Here is a 16,298-nt window from a genome sequence, read left to right as displayed (position 1 = left end):
GAATGCATTTACAGTACAGATTGAGCTTTATTCTTAATAAGGGTGCTAAGGCTTCAAAAAATCCAAATGTTGGAAAAACACATGATAAAGAAAAACGTTTAATTGGACATGTAAAAAAAAAAAAAAACCCAGTACATTCAGTCAAACATTGGTCAAAACATGGAAATACACCACAAATCACTATAACATAAGAGTACCTCCAAATAGATCCCATTTAGTTTTTGTACAGCTAAAGTGTCTGAATCCAGAAATGTTTCATTATGCTGAAATTATGTTGTGCCTTTACGTCATGTTAAATGCAAAAACAGTTCTAGAGTGTACCCTTAGACTCCCACAGTAGCCATAATGAGATGTGATGACATAAACCCACGGACGGAACATATGACTACCTGTGTGAAGACGGTGACCACACACTCAGAAGTGTGTGTTTGCGTTTATGTTATGATACAGAAGAGATGGGGTTGTGCGGGGATCCCATCTGCGTAAGCACCTTGTCCAGCCACTGCAGGGGTCCATGCAGGTGCACTTCTATCCAGCAGGGGGTGCTGGTCACATCTTGACGGTGGTATTCAGCACCCCAACCCTGAGGAATGGAAGTGGCCATAAATCTCAGCTGGTGGGATGGTGGTGTGGGTGCTAACATGAGGGAGAGTTACCCCACCTTGTATGTGGCAGGATCTGACATGTCTGGCAGCGGCTATAAGGTCTAAACATTTCACTGCTCAATAAATCACAACCAACAACGTACAGTGCAAGAACTAACTTCTCATTCAGCTTTCAGGAAGAATTACTGGGCCTGTTCCTGCAGATGTATAATGAAAAATGAACTCTGGTACCTTGACGAAGCTCATGCGGATGGTGCACATCTTGGTGAGCTCGTAGACGACCTCGAAGCCGTGGTTGACAGACTGGGCGAGAAGCTGAGCGAACAGCTGGTTGTTGAAGATCTTGAGGCTGCAGCCGCTGGGGATCTTGCACACGGTGGTGGTGTGGAAGCCATGCTGGAAGTTACAGTTACGGCTCTGCACGAAGATGCTGCTGTCACTCAGACACTCTGCATAAACCTCCCCTCCCACGTAGTACAGATGTAAACCTGAGAGAAAGGGAAGGAAGGAGGTGTTACATTCAAGCTCGAGAACGTCCAGTATAAATAAACCACTAGAAAACTACAAGATTAATAATGTTTATGTATTCTGACATAAATATTATTATCACCAAGGAAACAGCAATAGGAGAAATGGTTATTCCAATAAATTTGGCCAATTAGTCTTAGATTCATATTTTCATGCATGAATTTAGTGGATTGCGACAAATATTTATTCATACTAGTGCATTTTCATTTTTTGAAAAAGCTGGTTTTTCAGTGTTCAGACAAATCAGATCAAGATTTGGTTTTTCCTGAACACTAATCAGGAATGAACTTCTAGAAAACTGCAAAAATACTAAAACACAGAGTTCCTTCCAGTCAAAAATACAGTAACACTGAATAATTACCACTTGTTAAAGGTTGAGGTGGTTTTAGAAAAAGGGAGCAAAATCCCTTCACATCATCACTCTATATTTGTTTAACAGATATACATCTCCAATATTAAATTAAATCCAGGTGACCTACATAATTCTGATCATAAAGTTAACATCCAACAGGTTATGTTCAACCTCAGTTTGAAAATTAAAATTTGTGAAAAGACCCCTTTAAAATATTTGACTGTGTGTGTGTTCATTTTTACACATTACTTATCTTTTTTTCTTTTTGCTCAAATAAAATTTGATTTTTTTAAGACTATATTTGGGCTATCAGACTAAAGAGGAACGAATACAATTTACTGCATTATTTGCTTTATAATTTCCCTTCCATACTACTACACTGCTTTGTGTTGGTCTGTCACATAACATCCCATTAAAATTAACTGAAGTTTGTGGGCTTAATGTAGCTACAATGGCTGCAAATCAGCTGGAGGTACTCACCTTTGCCTATGTGCCTGCGAGTGTGCTCGATGGTGGAGTTGCGGTTGACATTGGAAAGCAGACCGAGACAGAATCGGTTCTTGTTATTGGACGGGTCTGTAAAGCCATCAACCAAAACGCTGCGGGACGAGGCGTGGAACGTCTCCCCCACCCGGTTGTTGAGCTCGTAGTAAGCTATGGAGCACCAGTACTCAGGCTCTTCGTAACAAACAGGCCTCATATCTAAAAACAGGGTTAATTTAGGGGGGATGGTAGACTTTAAAAAAAATAATTGTGTAGATTTGAGAATGGAGGAAAATGATAAGTTACCTCTGTGTGGAGCAGAGAATGTGAGTTTTGGGGTTTCTGTGGAATTGCTTGGCTTCATATCTTCTTGAGCATTTGTCTCCATCATACTGTATGGAGGGGGAGGAGTCTCAGCTAGATTAACACAAACATCAGAAGGAGAAAAATAATCAATGCAAATTGATCAAGGTCAGAATCTTTAACAGCTGGGATTTTTGGTTCCTACCTGTGATGTGATACGGACTGCCAGGTTCTGCAGAGCTGGTGGGGGAGTTGGGGTAACTCTGTGAGGTGGGCGACTGGGCGAGGGAGGAAGTTGGAGAGGAGGAGAAGGAGGAGACGGGAAGCGGCGGGAAGGAGTCCGGGTAGGTGGCATTCTGTGGCATCAGTGGCTCGTTGTTCAGGGAGGCATTCCTGAACTTGGCCAGTAAACTGTGCTGAGGGTTGAACTCACTGTGGCGTGGAACCAGAACTGGTGGAAGCACTGATGACACAAGAGAGAGAGAGCTGATAAAACACCCAAAGAAGACAACACAAACTCAAAATCCACCAATAAACACAATCAGTTTATAAATCCTGTCTTTCACCAAAAACTCTGGCAGATCCTTTCTTGTACCTGGAGTCTCCACACGCCTGTAGTGGTAAGGGTTGACACAGATGTCCTTCTGTTTGGAGCCAAAGGGGAACTCGCAGCATTCGAGGGGTTTCAACTCATGGTGGGACTGCAGGTCAGGCCAGCGCCACACCCTGCAGTAGATGACATGCGGAAGACCCTTCCGGTGGGACACCTGCAGTCTCCCATCCAGCGACCGAGGAATTGTCACACACTTACCTCAAGGTTGGAATAAAAACGGAAATACATGTAAATATCTGGCTAAATGCAGACCAAAACTGAATCATTAGAGCTCAGCGATCAAGAATTATTGCAACTATTGTAGTTAGAAAAGACGGAGCTGCTTTATAGAGACTGATATATCAATCAGCTGGGATTTTGAACTTTTATTTTCAGAGTTGTGACTTTTGGTGAGATGTTTGGTCATTTATAAAAGTTAGACCTTGTAAGAAAGTCTAAATTATTACAACTTCTAAAGTTCTTAGAAACTCTTTAATGTGTTTTTCAGTGGTGGAAAAACTAGAAAACAAAAGTCAAATTCACATTATTTCATTGTGTTTTTTCCATTGTTTTCAATAGTATTAACTTCTCAGCTTTAGTTCCGCCTTGTATATTCATATCCCAATTTCATACTTACTTTATAAAAACCTATATCCATTCCATATCCACAAACAAATTATTACCCTTCTATGTACCAAGATAAATATTAGTCTATTTATCTTGGTGGTTAAGTATTTAAATGAATTAGCTACATAATTATAAAAATGCTCAAATTGTTTATATACCTGTATATATACCTGTATATATATATATATAATTAGTTACACATTATTTGTTGTTCACCTTGTATTACTCTTATATTTCCACTGATTATGGTTCTACATGACAAATTATTGCCCCTAATGATATAAACTGTGAACTAGAAATGAGTTGGACATTTATAAACATAATTCCCCATAACTGATTATACAGAGGCACCTTCAGAAATTTCTAGCAGGATTGGGACAACTAGTAATTTCTTGGTATCACCCTATTAAGCAAACAAAAAATGACATAAAAATAAAGAAATACTATATATAAGTGAATAAATGTAAACATGTGCTCTCCTATCATAAACTGTTTTATAAATAACATGATACCAAGAGAACTATCTGACAGGGGTTGACCAGCAATTTTGGGCAACCCCTTTCTTGTACCTGGAGTGTTCATCTCCCCTGGTGGCTGGTTGTCACTCATTGGCTGCTACCAAACCAACAAAAGACTAATACAAACTGATGCAACACTGGTTCAGAAAACCACCTGGCACAAGGCTCTCACAAAAAAAGAGATAAAATTCTGTATGTATATTATTCTGCAGAAGGTAATGTACAGAGAAAGGCTAATGAAATACAGAGAAAAGTCCTGAACTGGGATTTTAACTGCCTCAGTAGGCAATGCATTATGTGTTACATATTATTACGTCAAGTTTGTAATATTATATACTTCGAACATGTGTGTTTACTAATACAAGAAGAGTTAATGGATTACAATAATATAAAATGAAACTATTCTGGCAAATATTCCAAGCTAAACTTGGGCACATCTCTTTCGATTTGATGTTTTTACAGGTACAAGCATCATGAAACCATGGATAAAAGTATGAAGGTCGTATTTTCTTGAGCTCATCTCGGGATTGTCTTGTGACTCCATTTATCAGCTATGAATGCTGCTTTAAGCAGCACCATAGGCTAAGCTCTTCTGTGTTTATCAATGTGCTACTCACTGGGCTGCCCAGGGCAGCTGAGGGCTCGCTCCAGTTCCTCCATTGCTCCCTTTTTCTTCTTCAGTTTCTTCACCAGAGAATCCACGGCCTTTTCTGCCCACTTTTCCTCCTCATCTCCTTGTTTCCAGCCGAGCAGACGCTTAACTGCAGGGCTGGTGAAGGAGAACAAGGATGTAATCGACGAAGAAGAGTTCATTGTGATATGGATAAATAGCTGGTAGGATGGGCTGAGATTAGGTCCAGTTAGCAGTGCAATCGTTCCCTTGAGGCGAAGGAGTGAAGAGACAAATAACTTGCAGCCAGGACACAAGGCAAAAAAACAGAGGATGAAAGAGGTATTGTGATGAGTAAACAGAGACGTTTCTTTTAGTATTTTGCTGTAACTTCCAAGCAGTTCTGGGGGAAGGAGCTGGACTTCAGCCAACACAGTGTAAACCGTAAATCCCTTGTCTGTGTTGGCACAGATGGGATTCGGCAACTTTGGATTCAAAACCTCCTGCAGGGATAGTTTTTCCTCACGCAGCCAGACATCCAGCTCAGGTTTCAATCATCTAGCAAGAGAGAGGAGAGACTGAGTTAAGGAACAGTTTTGCTAATTCAGGTGACTGGAAGCACTGTTTGTACATTTTGAGGCCAAAGAGATGTATTTGTGAAGTAGAAGAGAAGTGACTCATGCTTTGAAAAAATGTGACGCACATTTATATTCAGCACATCTGAGTGGACACTGTAGGACCACCTGTCGCTGCCTTGCAGCTGCAGGTATTTTTAGGTATGCTTCATTTAGAGACTAGAATTTATTTTTCATTCTTCTTTGAAAAACATCTCTAGATCAGTCGGATTTGACAGAATGTTATGTAAACATCCGATTCCAAGTCTTGCTACAAATTCTCAATTGGATTTAGGTCTGGTCTTTGACTGACCTTGACCTTTGCAGCACATGGACGAACTTTAATCTAAGCCATTTCTGGCTGCAAGTTTAGATTTGTTGTCCAAGTGGAAAGTGAATCTTTTGACTTGACTTGACTTTTGTAAAGTTGAGCAGTTTTTCCCTTCAGATAAATAAACCTAGTTTCTGACTTTATCCAACTCCGACTAGCTCTCCTGGATGCAGATGAAAAGCATCTGTTCTTTATGATGCTGCCACCGCCATTATTGATAGAGAGAGGTGTGAACAGGACCTAATTCAAACCTCGGACTCAGCTCTACTGTCTGTGTGTAAATTTCGTCATGTGAACCTGCCTGCTATTTTCCACTACGATTCTCCTCTGATGTCTGCATGCAGCTCAGATTTTTTGACAGCACAGACTGTACGCATCAACGGTGACAATAACGAAACCTTTTGTAACTCCAAGCACAAAGAAGATGTTGTTTTTCTCATTTGAATAATTTATGTTTTAGGAAGAACAAAATAACAAAAGTAGTTTGATTTCCTGGAGAGAAATCCCCCATTTCATTATTTTCAACATCTGAGTAGGGAGTGCACAAGTTAGTAAGTCATCTGCCCTATCAAGATGAAGAGAGCAAATCAACTGAGCCAAAAATAGTATGAATATGGTTCAAGTACCTCGTATCCCTGGATGCGGAGAAGGCCATAACTCCCTCTCAACCTCCCTCCCCAAGCATTATGTTTTGCATGTAGGTCAAAAAATTCCATTTTGGTTTCTCTGACCACCAGAGCACCTTCTACCACATGTTTTCTGTGTCTGCTTTTAAAGATTGCTCCTACCTTCTTATGTCTTTCAACTCTGGCTTTTGTCTTGACACTCCACTGCAAACGCCAGGTTTGCACGGCTAACAGTTATCATCAGTTTCTCCCACCTGAGCTGTGAATCTCTGCAGCTCTTCCAGAATTATCATAAGCCTCATGGCTGCTTCTCTGGTCAATGCTCTCCTTTTCTGGCCTTTTAATTGAGCTGGATAAGTACGTCTTTAACACTTTGTAGTTGTGCAACACTCTTTTGGAGGTTGGATTGAACAGTTCTCTGAGATTATCAAAGCTTTAGATACGGATTTATTTTGAGGTAGCAGAGTAACAGGGGCTGGATGCTAATAGATGTCACACTTTCCAGACTTTTACTTAAAAAGAGAAAAATTAATCACAAATCACTTTCCCTTCATTTCAGTAGTATGGGAAAGGTTAAAACAGTCTGTACAGGCATTGTAGGTGGATTTCCATAATAAGGAGGCTCAATCAGCAGGGCTACACAGAGCATGTCTGTATCACAGTGGTCTTCCATATGCAACACCATATTTTTCTCAGAAGGGGAACATTAAATGCTTAACAAAACTGTCTCAGTTAGAGAAAGCCAAGATGGCCAGGCTCATTTCTAGATCCACCAACAATGAGGAATGTCCTTTCTGGCCTCTGTTTCTATGATCATGCCACTGACGCCCAGGAGCCTTACTGTCTGGCCAGAACACATCACAGAACAGGAGGGGGAGAGCGAGACAGGGAGGGAGACAGAAACACAGTCCCTGTTTGTATCTTTCTGTCCGCCTAAATAGCCACTGAGTATTACACAAATGCCCACAGCGAGGTGCAGATGTACAAAGAGAGACACTTTGATGTCCAGCCTCTAAAATATTTACACTGGAATTATCTGAGACTGAAGCAGAAGATTATAACTTGCCTGCTTGTTTTTTTTTTCTCATTGTGTGGTTCAGGTTCTCAGCATTTTCACTTCATTCTTGCAATGCTGATTACAGCTTTGTTGCACATTATGCATATTGTGGGGTTTTTGTGCATTGGATGCAACTTTAAAAAAAAAAAAAAACAAAGACCAGAAATGTAAAAGATGACTTAGAATGACTTGGACCTTCATTTTAAAGGTGACTATGGCATAATGTGTTTTTTTTTTTAAACTAAAGAACAGATCCACATTTGAGCAGATCTCAACAAAAGACAGCACATCTGCATATCTGCATACTTGTGCTTGTTGGTTGAAATGTGACCAGTTCTGTGGCCCCTGTATGGCAGACAAGCAGACAGCTGAGGAGGGATTTTTTCTTTCTTTCTTACAATGACAGCAAAGCTGCATCAGTCCGTCTCTGCTGCTGCCGCTGCTTTATGGAGCCTGGCGTCACTCAGTCTGCAGCCTCAGATAGGCTAATTACCTAATGCTTTATCACCAGTGCACCCCTTCCCAAAAAAGTAAACACGCCAGCTTCCTTTAACTATCGCTGCATCCAGTCTCTGTGCCGCTGCAGATTCCGGTTTCTGCACACACACCTTTACTCTGCGCTGGAAAATGTGACATAAAAAAAAACATAAAAGAAAACATAAAGTAGCCATTCCTTCAGGTCTTATATATAATGCTTAACAACATGTCGTCACCACTGGAACGCTTTTAGAAATAAATGAAAACATTTTAATCCAAAACAGTCTAAAATTGACATCTTACATTTTTAATTACGTTGTATGTTAAGAGAAAGTTATTTTAATAGCAACCAGGATAAAAGTTGTCAAGAGTAAACATCTTACGCAACTCCTAAGACAATGACAATCTTTGCGCTTTGCATCGGATGCAAATTCATAACAAACGGTAAAATGACAAAAACACTCATAACCCTATCAAATAGTGTGTTGTTATTTCATTTCTCACCTGTGATGTCATAGCAAGTGCACCGCTGACTGTTAAGCGTGTGTGGAGGTTTCCGCGTCTGCAGCGGGTCAGGCCGGCGTGCTGAGGTTGTGAAGGTGTGTTTCTGTCTGCAAGTGTGTGTGCATGTGTGTGCGGAGTGGGTTGTGTCTAGGAGCGTGTGTTTACGTTGAAAAATAAAGAAAGTAGTAAAACAGAAGTGCATCCAGTTAGTTCTGTTTCAAAATAAAAGTGTCAGAGAGAAACTCGGGTTGGTGGATGTAGCCTGGAAAGGAAGAATCATTTGTGGAGTACTTAGCATTTTTTGTTTAAGAAGATATATACTTGATATTGAAATCTTATCCTAAAACAATTACAAAAAGTGTCCAATTTGCACCATTTTCAAACTGCAGTCAGGGACCTGCTGTACTTTGGACAATCCTGCTCTAGATGACTTCATGAATATACTTTTGTTTTATAATCTAATGCTTATAGAACGAATTAATTATATAATATTAATTCGTTCTATACGCATGGGTAAATTTTATGTATTTTTTCTTTTTATACAAATACATTTGAATTGTTTATCAAAGAGAAATGCTTAAATGTACAAGAACACATTAGACCTAGTCAATATTTAAATTGAGAATACATATTCACTGAATGTTTTTTTTTTGTTTGTTTTTGTTTCCAGCTCACTAAACGATGCTCAAAGCTGAAACAGTGACTAACACAGTCCAGTAATTTTATTATGAAATACCGGTGGCAGTGTCTTCCGGTGCTACGCGACCACGTTATCTCGTTTTGACGCAGGTTTCGTGGAGCTCAGAGACTCCGCTCCTCCAGCAGCCACAGCCGAGCGCCACACAGCCTCGGCGGCGTCAGCCTGGCTGGAACCGCAGCGCCTGTGTGCTGGATCCCTCCGCCTCCCCCCACCGTCCTGGAACTTTCCCAGGATTTCAGGGATTTCAGATCCTGTCCGCGCGCGCCCGTGCATCCGTGCCACCTGAGCCACGCACAGCGCGCACGTTTCCCCATTCATCACATTATACCTAATGGAGAACTAGAATCACACCTGTTCTCTTTCAGGCTATTTTAGCAAGTTTCCCAGGACAGCCAGCGATAGTTTGTCTTATTTATAAGCTATTTATAGTGTACTTCTAGTTATCGGACCTCTTATAACTACAATACATTTGTGATTATTTCTACAGAAATGAGTTGAAATGTTCATTTCTTTATCTAAAAAACTGAACTTATAGCATCATGGGACAATTTGCGTATTAGGCTCTCGCTTAACTTAATAATAATGCAGACAAAAAACTGCACCTGTGGTGTGAAGGAATGATAAAACTGGGACTCATTTTCTGCCCTCCTGCTACATACATTCCTCCACGCTGTGAAATTTGAGTTTTCCGTTGTTGAATCAAGGTTTGCATGATCACCCATCGTTGGAAGTCATGTAGAGGTCTTTTTCATTGCGGATGGATACGATCCTTTTATTGGGAGTGCCGTGACCGGTCCAGTTAATGACGCAGACTCGGCTGGCGACAGTGAGTCTACAAGTTTGACATTTTCACAGTTTACAGCAACTGCTGCGGGACGTAACGGTACTGCCAGCACCAAGTGAAACCTCTCAGGAGACCCTTTCAGAAAAAAATATGCTTCATTCCCCCCTCCACCAACCGTCAGGTAAATCATCCAATAACCCTATCAGCGGAGGACCGCAGAGACCTGAGTAAAAGCCGGTGTTTCCAAAGTCTCAACACAGGGAAGCAGAGGCGTCCCACGGAAAAAATGTGTTGTTTTTTTTTTCTTTCACAAAAGAGCTGATTCCGGAGACAGGAAGCAAGAGCTGTGCAGATGATGATGATTCACCGCCTCTGTGTCTTGTCTGGCTGTAAGAGCGCAGACAGGGAGGACACAAACAGGATGCGCTCCCTGGGGCCCCGTGAGGCCCCAGAGACATGCGCATCAACGGGACTCTAGAGTTCAGGAAGAAAACAGCACCATTAAGGTTCATTTTAGAAAAAAGAAGCTACCATCTCTGGACATTTTCCACAAAATGTCAACCTGTGCATGATGTAAACCAACAAAAAGGAGTAGGGCATAGTCATCTAGAATTCAAAGGTTCCTTTTTGTTTTTAATTAGATAAATAAAAATACTTAGACACCCTTATAGCTAAAACATAGAACCTAATTAGATATTTAGTACAATTAAAATTTGAATAAGTCAGATTAGATAAATGTTGCTCTGGGGTTATAGGTACACAGTGCATGCCATTCTGAACAAAAGAGTACATCTCAATTTAGTTAAATAAAGCACCAGACCAGGGGTAACTTCTTTGAAGAGTAAAAAAGAACATAGAGGTAAAAGTTGAAATAACAGCATATAATGCAAAAGTGGAATGAGAACATATCAGAGCAAAGAGAAGTGGTCATAATGTCCTCCAGCAGCCTTAGCCATAGCAACGTAATGTCAGGATCCCCTAAGCTGCTCGAACTATAGGCTTTATCAAAAACAGAACATTTTGAGCCTCGTCTTAAAGGTAGAAAGGGTGTCTCCCTCACAAATGGGAGCTGGGAGCTGGTTCGACAGAAGAGGAGCCTGATAACCAAAATATCTGCCTCCCCTTCTACTTTTAGAAATTCCAGGAACCAGCAGTAAACCTGTAGACTGACAGGGAATTGGGAACATTTGGAATAATCAGATTTCTGTTGTATGATGAAGGTTGATTATCATCTTTCCTAACCCCCCGGCCCCCAAATTTAGGGGCAATCATTGGTTTCAAGAGACTCTTGGGACCAAAGGGTTAAGAGTATCATAATTTTGTCAATATCCTAGAGATGAAAGAAGAAAATCATAGAAACCAGTTTAATAGGGGATTTAAATGACATGTCCTGGTCAGAGATAACAGAGATTCTTTGCTGTATTCCCAGAGGCCAATTTAACGCCAACCAGACCAAGTGATTGAGTTGAGCAGTTTCTTTTTCAAAGAATTTCTGACTTGTCAGAATTCAAAAGCAAAAAGAAAAGAAACCTTGTCATCCAGATTTTATGTCAAGATGACATGATTTCATAAAACACAGTAATCGGTGACCAAACACCGGCAGATTACTTGACGTTCCAGATTATTGCTGATTGTAGAAGCTTCATAATGAACTCTTCCTTTCAGACTATGAGAAGAGGCTCGAGTTCTTTTTCTCCATAGCCAAGGATATACTCTTGACATCATCTCTGGTAAAGGTGTGGCTTATTGCAAAGACAGGCGACAGCTGTAGTCCATGTCCTGGACACATGTGTAACTCTAGGTTCTGTTTTCTTTCTAATAAGAACTTTGTGGTCTTAAGAGTTTTAAAAGGGATTGTCTGACACGGATTTTTGCAGTTTACTGTTAATGAATTGTTATATACTGATATAACCCAGACTGTGGAAACGGCAGAAGAAAGAAAATATCTTTTGGCGCAAAGTGGTGTTTTATTTTGTCTTAAATGACAAATGCAATGAATGTACAAATTTTTAAGATTTAAATCTGAAGTCCATCTTTGTTGGAAAATTATTAAAAACAAAAATGTATACATTTATTAAGGCTGGCCACTAATGGGCCGGAAAAAAAAATACTGACAATAAAATCAATCTCTGTTCTGTTATTTTCTGTTTAATTATGTTTCAAGTCATTCAGCCTATCAACCACATTTGTTCTTTTGACAGACACTCCACATGATCAGGTTCTTCGCACATTTTTTACATGCAACTCTTACATTCTTAGCTGACTGAGGACAATATAAACATCAGGAGACAACAGTACAGGATCAGTCAGACATCCTGTTTACTGTGGCAACAGAAACGCGTGTAACAGCGGCCAATAAAAAGCCAGCATCCACAAAAAAAGGCAGAAAAACCAAGAATCCACAACTGTGTCATTATTTCATTTCCAATAATGTTCGGATGGAAAATTGATTTAAGCTTTGCTTTTTCTGATTATTAAGTTGAACCACAGACACAGTACTCCCCCCCCCATGTTCACTGTAAGGCTCCATGGTCCTATAACAGGTCGTCTCTGTGACACAATGGCTTGTCCTTTTGGCTAATCAGTCTTATGTGGCGAATGCAGTTTCCAGGCTCCGGTGATGTAGCGCAGACGAATGAAAATCAGATCCCGTCCCATCTGCAGCCAGCTCCAAAATGGGACCAGTTTGGACCCTAAAGAGGAAAAATCAAGTCTGCACTTTCAACAGAAGTTCTTTAAAGTCACACAGTAAAACTGTGGTGGTTTGCAGGCAATTAAAAATGACTGACAAAAGAAAAAGTAGCTAACTTGTATTAATAAAAAACTGCAAAGGAATTCAGTTTGGGGACAAACAAGAGGTAAAGGGTGAAGATCAAATATTCATAAAAAACCAACCTTCTATTTCTGTCCAGTTCACCGCCACTTCTGCTATGGGGATTTTAAAACACTGGGCAATGTACAGGAGCTCCACGTCAAAAGCCCTGAGAAAGCAAAGACAGATACAGAGCAGGCCTTCAGCAATAAATCCAGGTTTCAAACCAGCTAAATAAAATTTTAAAAGAGAGGAAGAATAATAACAGTTCTATTGATGACTCCGTTTTATATATTCTACTGAGATTTTATTTTAATGATCTAATTATATCAAATCACTATAACACACATTGAAGTTTGTAATTATACAATAACAAAATTTGAAAATGCTTCCAGGGATTGAAGGACTTCAACACTGCACTGAATATCGACTTCTAACTTTAAATAATTCCTTTATAATTAATTAGTAGTTTGAAAAACTTGTCAAAAACCTTTCCTTTCTTACCAAGCATTTATAAATAAAAGTTAATGACCCTAACCATGTACAGATTTCCATTCTGACACATTACAGTTGGATCACAATGTGATTTATTGGATTTGCAGTTTCTTACCATCGCTCTACATGGAGAGAGGAAAAGGTCTTGAGAGCAGCTTCCCGCGTGAAAAGCTTGAAGCCACATTGTGTGTCTTTGATTCCCCTCACACAGAAGAACCACACCAGGAAGTGGAAGCCATACATTAGGAATGTACGAAACACGGATCGCTGAAGAAATACAAAACTGGCAATTCATTGCTCAAAATAGACACAATTTGTTGGGTTTTTTTCTCTCTTTAAGAAGACAAAAGATTTTACCTGAGCTACAGAGTCTTTTTCTAGGTGAGCTCTGGAGCCACACGAAATGGCCAGGTTTTCCTGCAGGAAAGAAACGGCGTAAATAATCCGTGTTTTTCGAGTGTCTTCTTAAAACCTTTGTTTCACTTTTTCTTTCCACTCATTTTAGGTGTGGTACATGACTATTTTCTGAGTATTAGTTTTATTTGTTTATGAAACAATTTAAGTCTGAACTGAAGGAGAATAACCACAGAATAACCACTATGGCCATTTTCTCATATCCGCTTTTGTAAAAACGTGACCCACCAGCACTGATTTTAGTTGCTTCTGAAGAGCTTTAATATGCAGTGATAGAAGAACAGCATTTCAACTGCTAAAAACACAGTACTGTACATTTTATAAGAAACTGTATAGGAAACGTAAAATAAAAACCCAACTGGTCCAGTGTTGAGGTCTTTCAGTCCAGCCTCCACTTTCTCAAGATCAGAAAACTTTGTGGCTCCATCAGCATCTGCCATCAGTATGAGTTTCCCTCTGGAGCTCAGAGTTCCCTTTAGGAGCAGCAGAGAGACTCCAACATTAGTAATACCAACACAAAATCAAACCATGTCAGTTACTTCAGAAAAATAAAAAATAAAAACAAATCTGCAGCCCACAGTCTCACCATTCTCACAGCTCCTCCTTTCCCCCTGTTCTTCACCAGTGTCAGGACCCTCACTTTATCTGCACTGTATTTGTTGGTATAACGCAAAGCAACCTGGCAGAGCATCACAAAAACATCCCCGCTTTAAACGGCATCACTGAGCAAAGTAGAGCAGAACTCATGGGAGCATATTAAAAAATACGATTCAAACCATTACCTCTGTGGTTTTGTCTCTGCTGCCATCATCGACCACAATGACCTCATAGGTGAAAGAGGGGTTTTGTTTCTGCAGTGAGATAATAAGAGGGATTTTCACGACGATGCATTTAATCGGACTAATGCTGCCACCTAGGGGTATCCGTTGGAAATAAAGCCCACATCCTGAAATGAGAGCTTTTAGAAGATGCTCTCTTACTCTTAGAACTCTTTGTAAGTTATAATCTACAAAAAGTCTCTGAATCTTTTAAATAAACTGTTTTCTTATGAGAAATGAAAAAAAATTGTACCAACATAGAATGTTGAGTAGAACAATTAAATTGGTCTACTGATCCATGTAACATGCATGAAAAAAATGTGCATCAAAAACTAAGCACAGAATAAAAGAATGGTGCTGCCATAAAACTTGCACATTATATGTTAGTAAGTACAACAATACTTTTCATATGTTCATATTTTTACTCACTTGTCTATTTTCCAAGTACTGCATTGCTTCATCAAGCATCACAGGCACTGAAATCAAAGAAAGATGCAAGACCTTTCAGTTTTCCATGGGTGGACCGTGACATGAAACCTAGCGGATGAAGTTTGATGCATTATTGGGAGTTTCCCAGTTGTTAGTGAAGGCCCGCTGTTCGGTTTAATGATTTAGATTTCATTGAAATTATAAATCACATTAAAGACTACTTCCTCAATTTATTTATTTTGCTATTGCAGAAACAGTCCCTGACAGAAAAGCAGGGATAACTCACTTCGGAGCTCCTCGTTGTAGGCAGGTATCACCACAGAAAGCTCTCTGGAAAATGGATCATGCAGACTCGGGAAGGGTTTGTGCTCTCCTGTGGCTGTGAGGAAGTATTTCTCATTCTCGTGGCAAGTCAGGTTCACCATCCCTGCAGTCAGATGTGCGACTACAAGCAACTAAATTGGGATAAATATGGTAATGAATCTCATCTTATGTTAGCAACATGCCTTCCATTACATGTTTTGTACACATACGTTTGAAGTTACCATGTGTTTTGAGAACAGCAATATAATGTTTGAGGATTTTCTTCATATTAAGGCAAACAATATTGTTACATTATACAGACTGGACATTTTTTAAACTATACGTTATAAGTTTATTTTAATCTTATTTGTTGGTTTGAAACATTTATGACTTCTAGGTAGGCTTTGTATAACATTTGACTAAATACTTAGTAAACCCTGCTAAGCTCAGCTTATGAGTATGCCTTATGGTATGTTGTGTGTGCTCAATATAAAATGGGTAAAAAAGAAAACAAATTGAGAGTTAAACTTGATCCAATCTTGGCAAAACTATAGTTGATAAAGGAAAAATACACTTTCAACTAAACACAATTTAAAGCAGTCATAATCCTCTTCCAATTCAATCACAGTGGTAGAGTGGCATCATGTGTTCTGTCCATATTAACACTTGCTGACTCGATCTAACCGGAAGGCTACAGTAATTATGCTTACAGGGCTAAAACACTGATTTCTAACCAGCTTCATGACAAGTCACTCCTCATGACCTGGACTCATTGTACATTATAAACTGAAAAGGTTAAGTCAGTCTTCATTTTGCCCAAGACTGTCAATTAAAAGTACAAAGACTGTAAGACTGTAGCCAGCTTCTTGCATCACATTTTAATCAATAAATTCTTGACATGTTCAACCGCATCAACGTCAAATATTACTCACCACAATCAAACCGAGAGCTGCCAAAGCAAAAAGAACTTGGACTATATCACAGAGGATATCCATTTTCCTTAAAGCAGCCTTTAACAGGCCACCTGGACAGGTGGCTAGCTGAAAGGCTAGCTTGTTTCCTTGATATTTGAATTGAAACCTTGCAGCCGGTGCTCCAGTTTCAACCTACCTACATGAAAACGCAAGCTTACAATAAGTCGTTCACAGTGAAAACGATGAACAACTCGTCATACGTCCAATATTCTGTGGACAGATGAACTCTGCTTCCAATCACAACTGAACACAGCGGCGACACGGAAGTCGCTGTTGTTTCTCGACACATCATCAGTTTGAGACAAGAAGGAACCGCGTCGCTCCTAGACAGGCATTAGTCAC

At 39.8% G+C, this 16,298-nt stretch overlaps 2 protein-coding genes across 3 annotated transcripts; both read right to left on the bottom strand.

Moving 5' to 3' along the window:
• Nucleotides 1-80: 80 nt before the first annotated feature.
• On the bottom strand, nucleotides 81-8,364 carry smad9 (SMAD family member 9). 2 transcript variants are annotated; one of them, XM_032576984.1, is made up of 9 exons: nucleotides 8,228-8,364; nucleotides 7,740-7,866; nucleotides 4,626-5,176; nucleotides 2,867-3,082; nucleotides 2,477-2,734; nucleotides 2,275-2,385; nucleotides 1,966-2,187; nucleotides 837-1,093; nucleotides 81-583 (listed from the first exon to the last, which is right to left on the bottom strand). In XM_032576984.1, exons 3-9 carry the CDS (start codon nucleotides 4,819-4,821, stop codon nucleotides 440-442), a joined length of 1,404 nt encoding a protein of 467 aa, XP_032432875.1. In that variant the 5' UTR covers nucleotides 4,822-5,176; nucleotides 7,740-7,866; nucleotides 8,228-8,364; the 3' UTR covers nucleotides 81-439. The 2 variants fall into 2 exon arrangements, with proteins under 2 accessions (XP_032432875.1, XP_032432874.1); XM_032576983.1 differs by lacking the exon at nucleotides 7,740-7,866.
• A 3,473-nt stretch (nucleotides 8,365-11,837) lies between these two features.
• On the bottom strand, nucleotides 11,838-16,247 carry alg5 (ALG5 dolichyl-phosphate beta-glucosyltransferase). The gene is made up of 10 exons (XM_032576149.1): nucleotides 15,915-16,247; nucleotides 14,966-15,134; nucleotides 14,680-14,726; nucleotides 14,215-14,283; nucleotides 14,019-14,111; nucleotides 13,792-13,905; nucleotides 13,376-13,435; nucleotides 13,134-13,285; nucleotides 12,607-12,692; nucleotides 11,838-12,404 (listed from the first exon to the last, which is right to left on the bottom strand). Exons 1-10 carry the CDS (start codon nucleotides 15,975-15,977, stop codon nucleotides 12,289-12,291), a joined length of 969 nt encoding a protein of 322 aa, XP_032432040.1. The 5' UTR covers nucleotides 15,978-16,247; the 3' UTR covers nucleotides 11,838-12,288.
• Between the last annotated feature and the right edge of the window lie 51 nt (nucleotides 16,248-16,298).

The sequence above is a fragment of the Xiphophorus hellerii genome, chromosome 11, assembly GCF_003331165.1.
Source record: "Xiphophorus hellerii strain 12219 chromosome 11, Xiphophorus_hellerii-4.1, whole genome shotgun sequence".
Taxonomy (NCBI): Eukaryota; Metazoa; Chordata; class Actinopteri; order Cyprinodontiformes; family Poeciliidae; genus Xiphophorus; species Xiphophorus hellerii.
The sequence above is the reverse complement of the archived record's forward strand: the minus strand, read 5'-3'. Positions and strand labels throughout refer to the sequence as shown.

Excerpts from the sequence above, each read along its gene's own strand:
- smad9 (XM_032576984.1), bottom strand. The coding sequence starts at position 4,821 with ATGAACTCTTCTTCGTCGATTACATCCTTGTTCTCCTTCACCAGCCCT. Across the intron at positions 2,735-2,866 it reads CAGGCGTGTGGAGACTCCAG|TGCTTCCACCAGTTCTGGTT; the intron begins GTACAAGAAAGG and ends TTGTGTCATCAG. Across the intron at positions 1,094-1,965 it reads TCGCAGGCACATAGGCAAAG|GTTTACATCTGTACTACGTG; the intron begins GTGAGTACCTCC and ends CCTTTCTCTCAG.
- alg5 (XM_032576149.1), bottom strand. The coding sequence starts at position 15,977 with ATGGATATCCTCTGTGATATAGTCCAAGTTCTTTTTGCTTTGGCAGCT. Across the intron at positions 13,436-13,791 it reads AAGACCTCAACACTGGACCA|GAAAACCTGGCCATTTCGTG; the intron begins GTTGGGTTTTTA and ends TCTTTCCTGCAG. Across the intron at positions 13,286-13,375 it reads AAAAAGACTCTGTAGCTCAG|CGATCCGTGTTTCGTACATT; the intron begins GTAAAATCTTTT and ends GTATTTCTTCAG.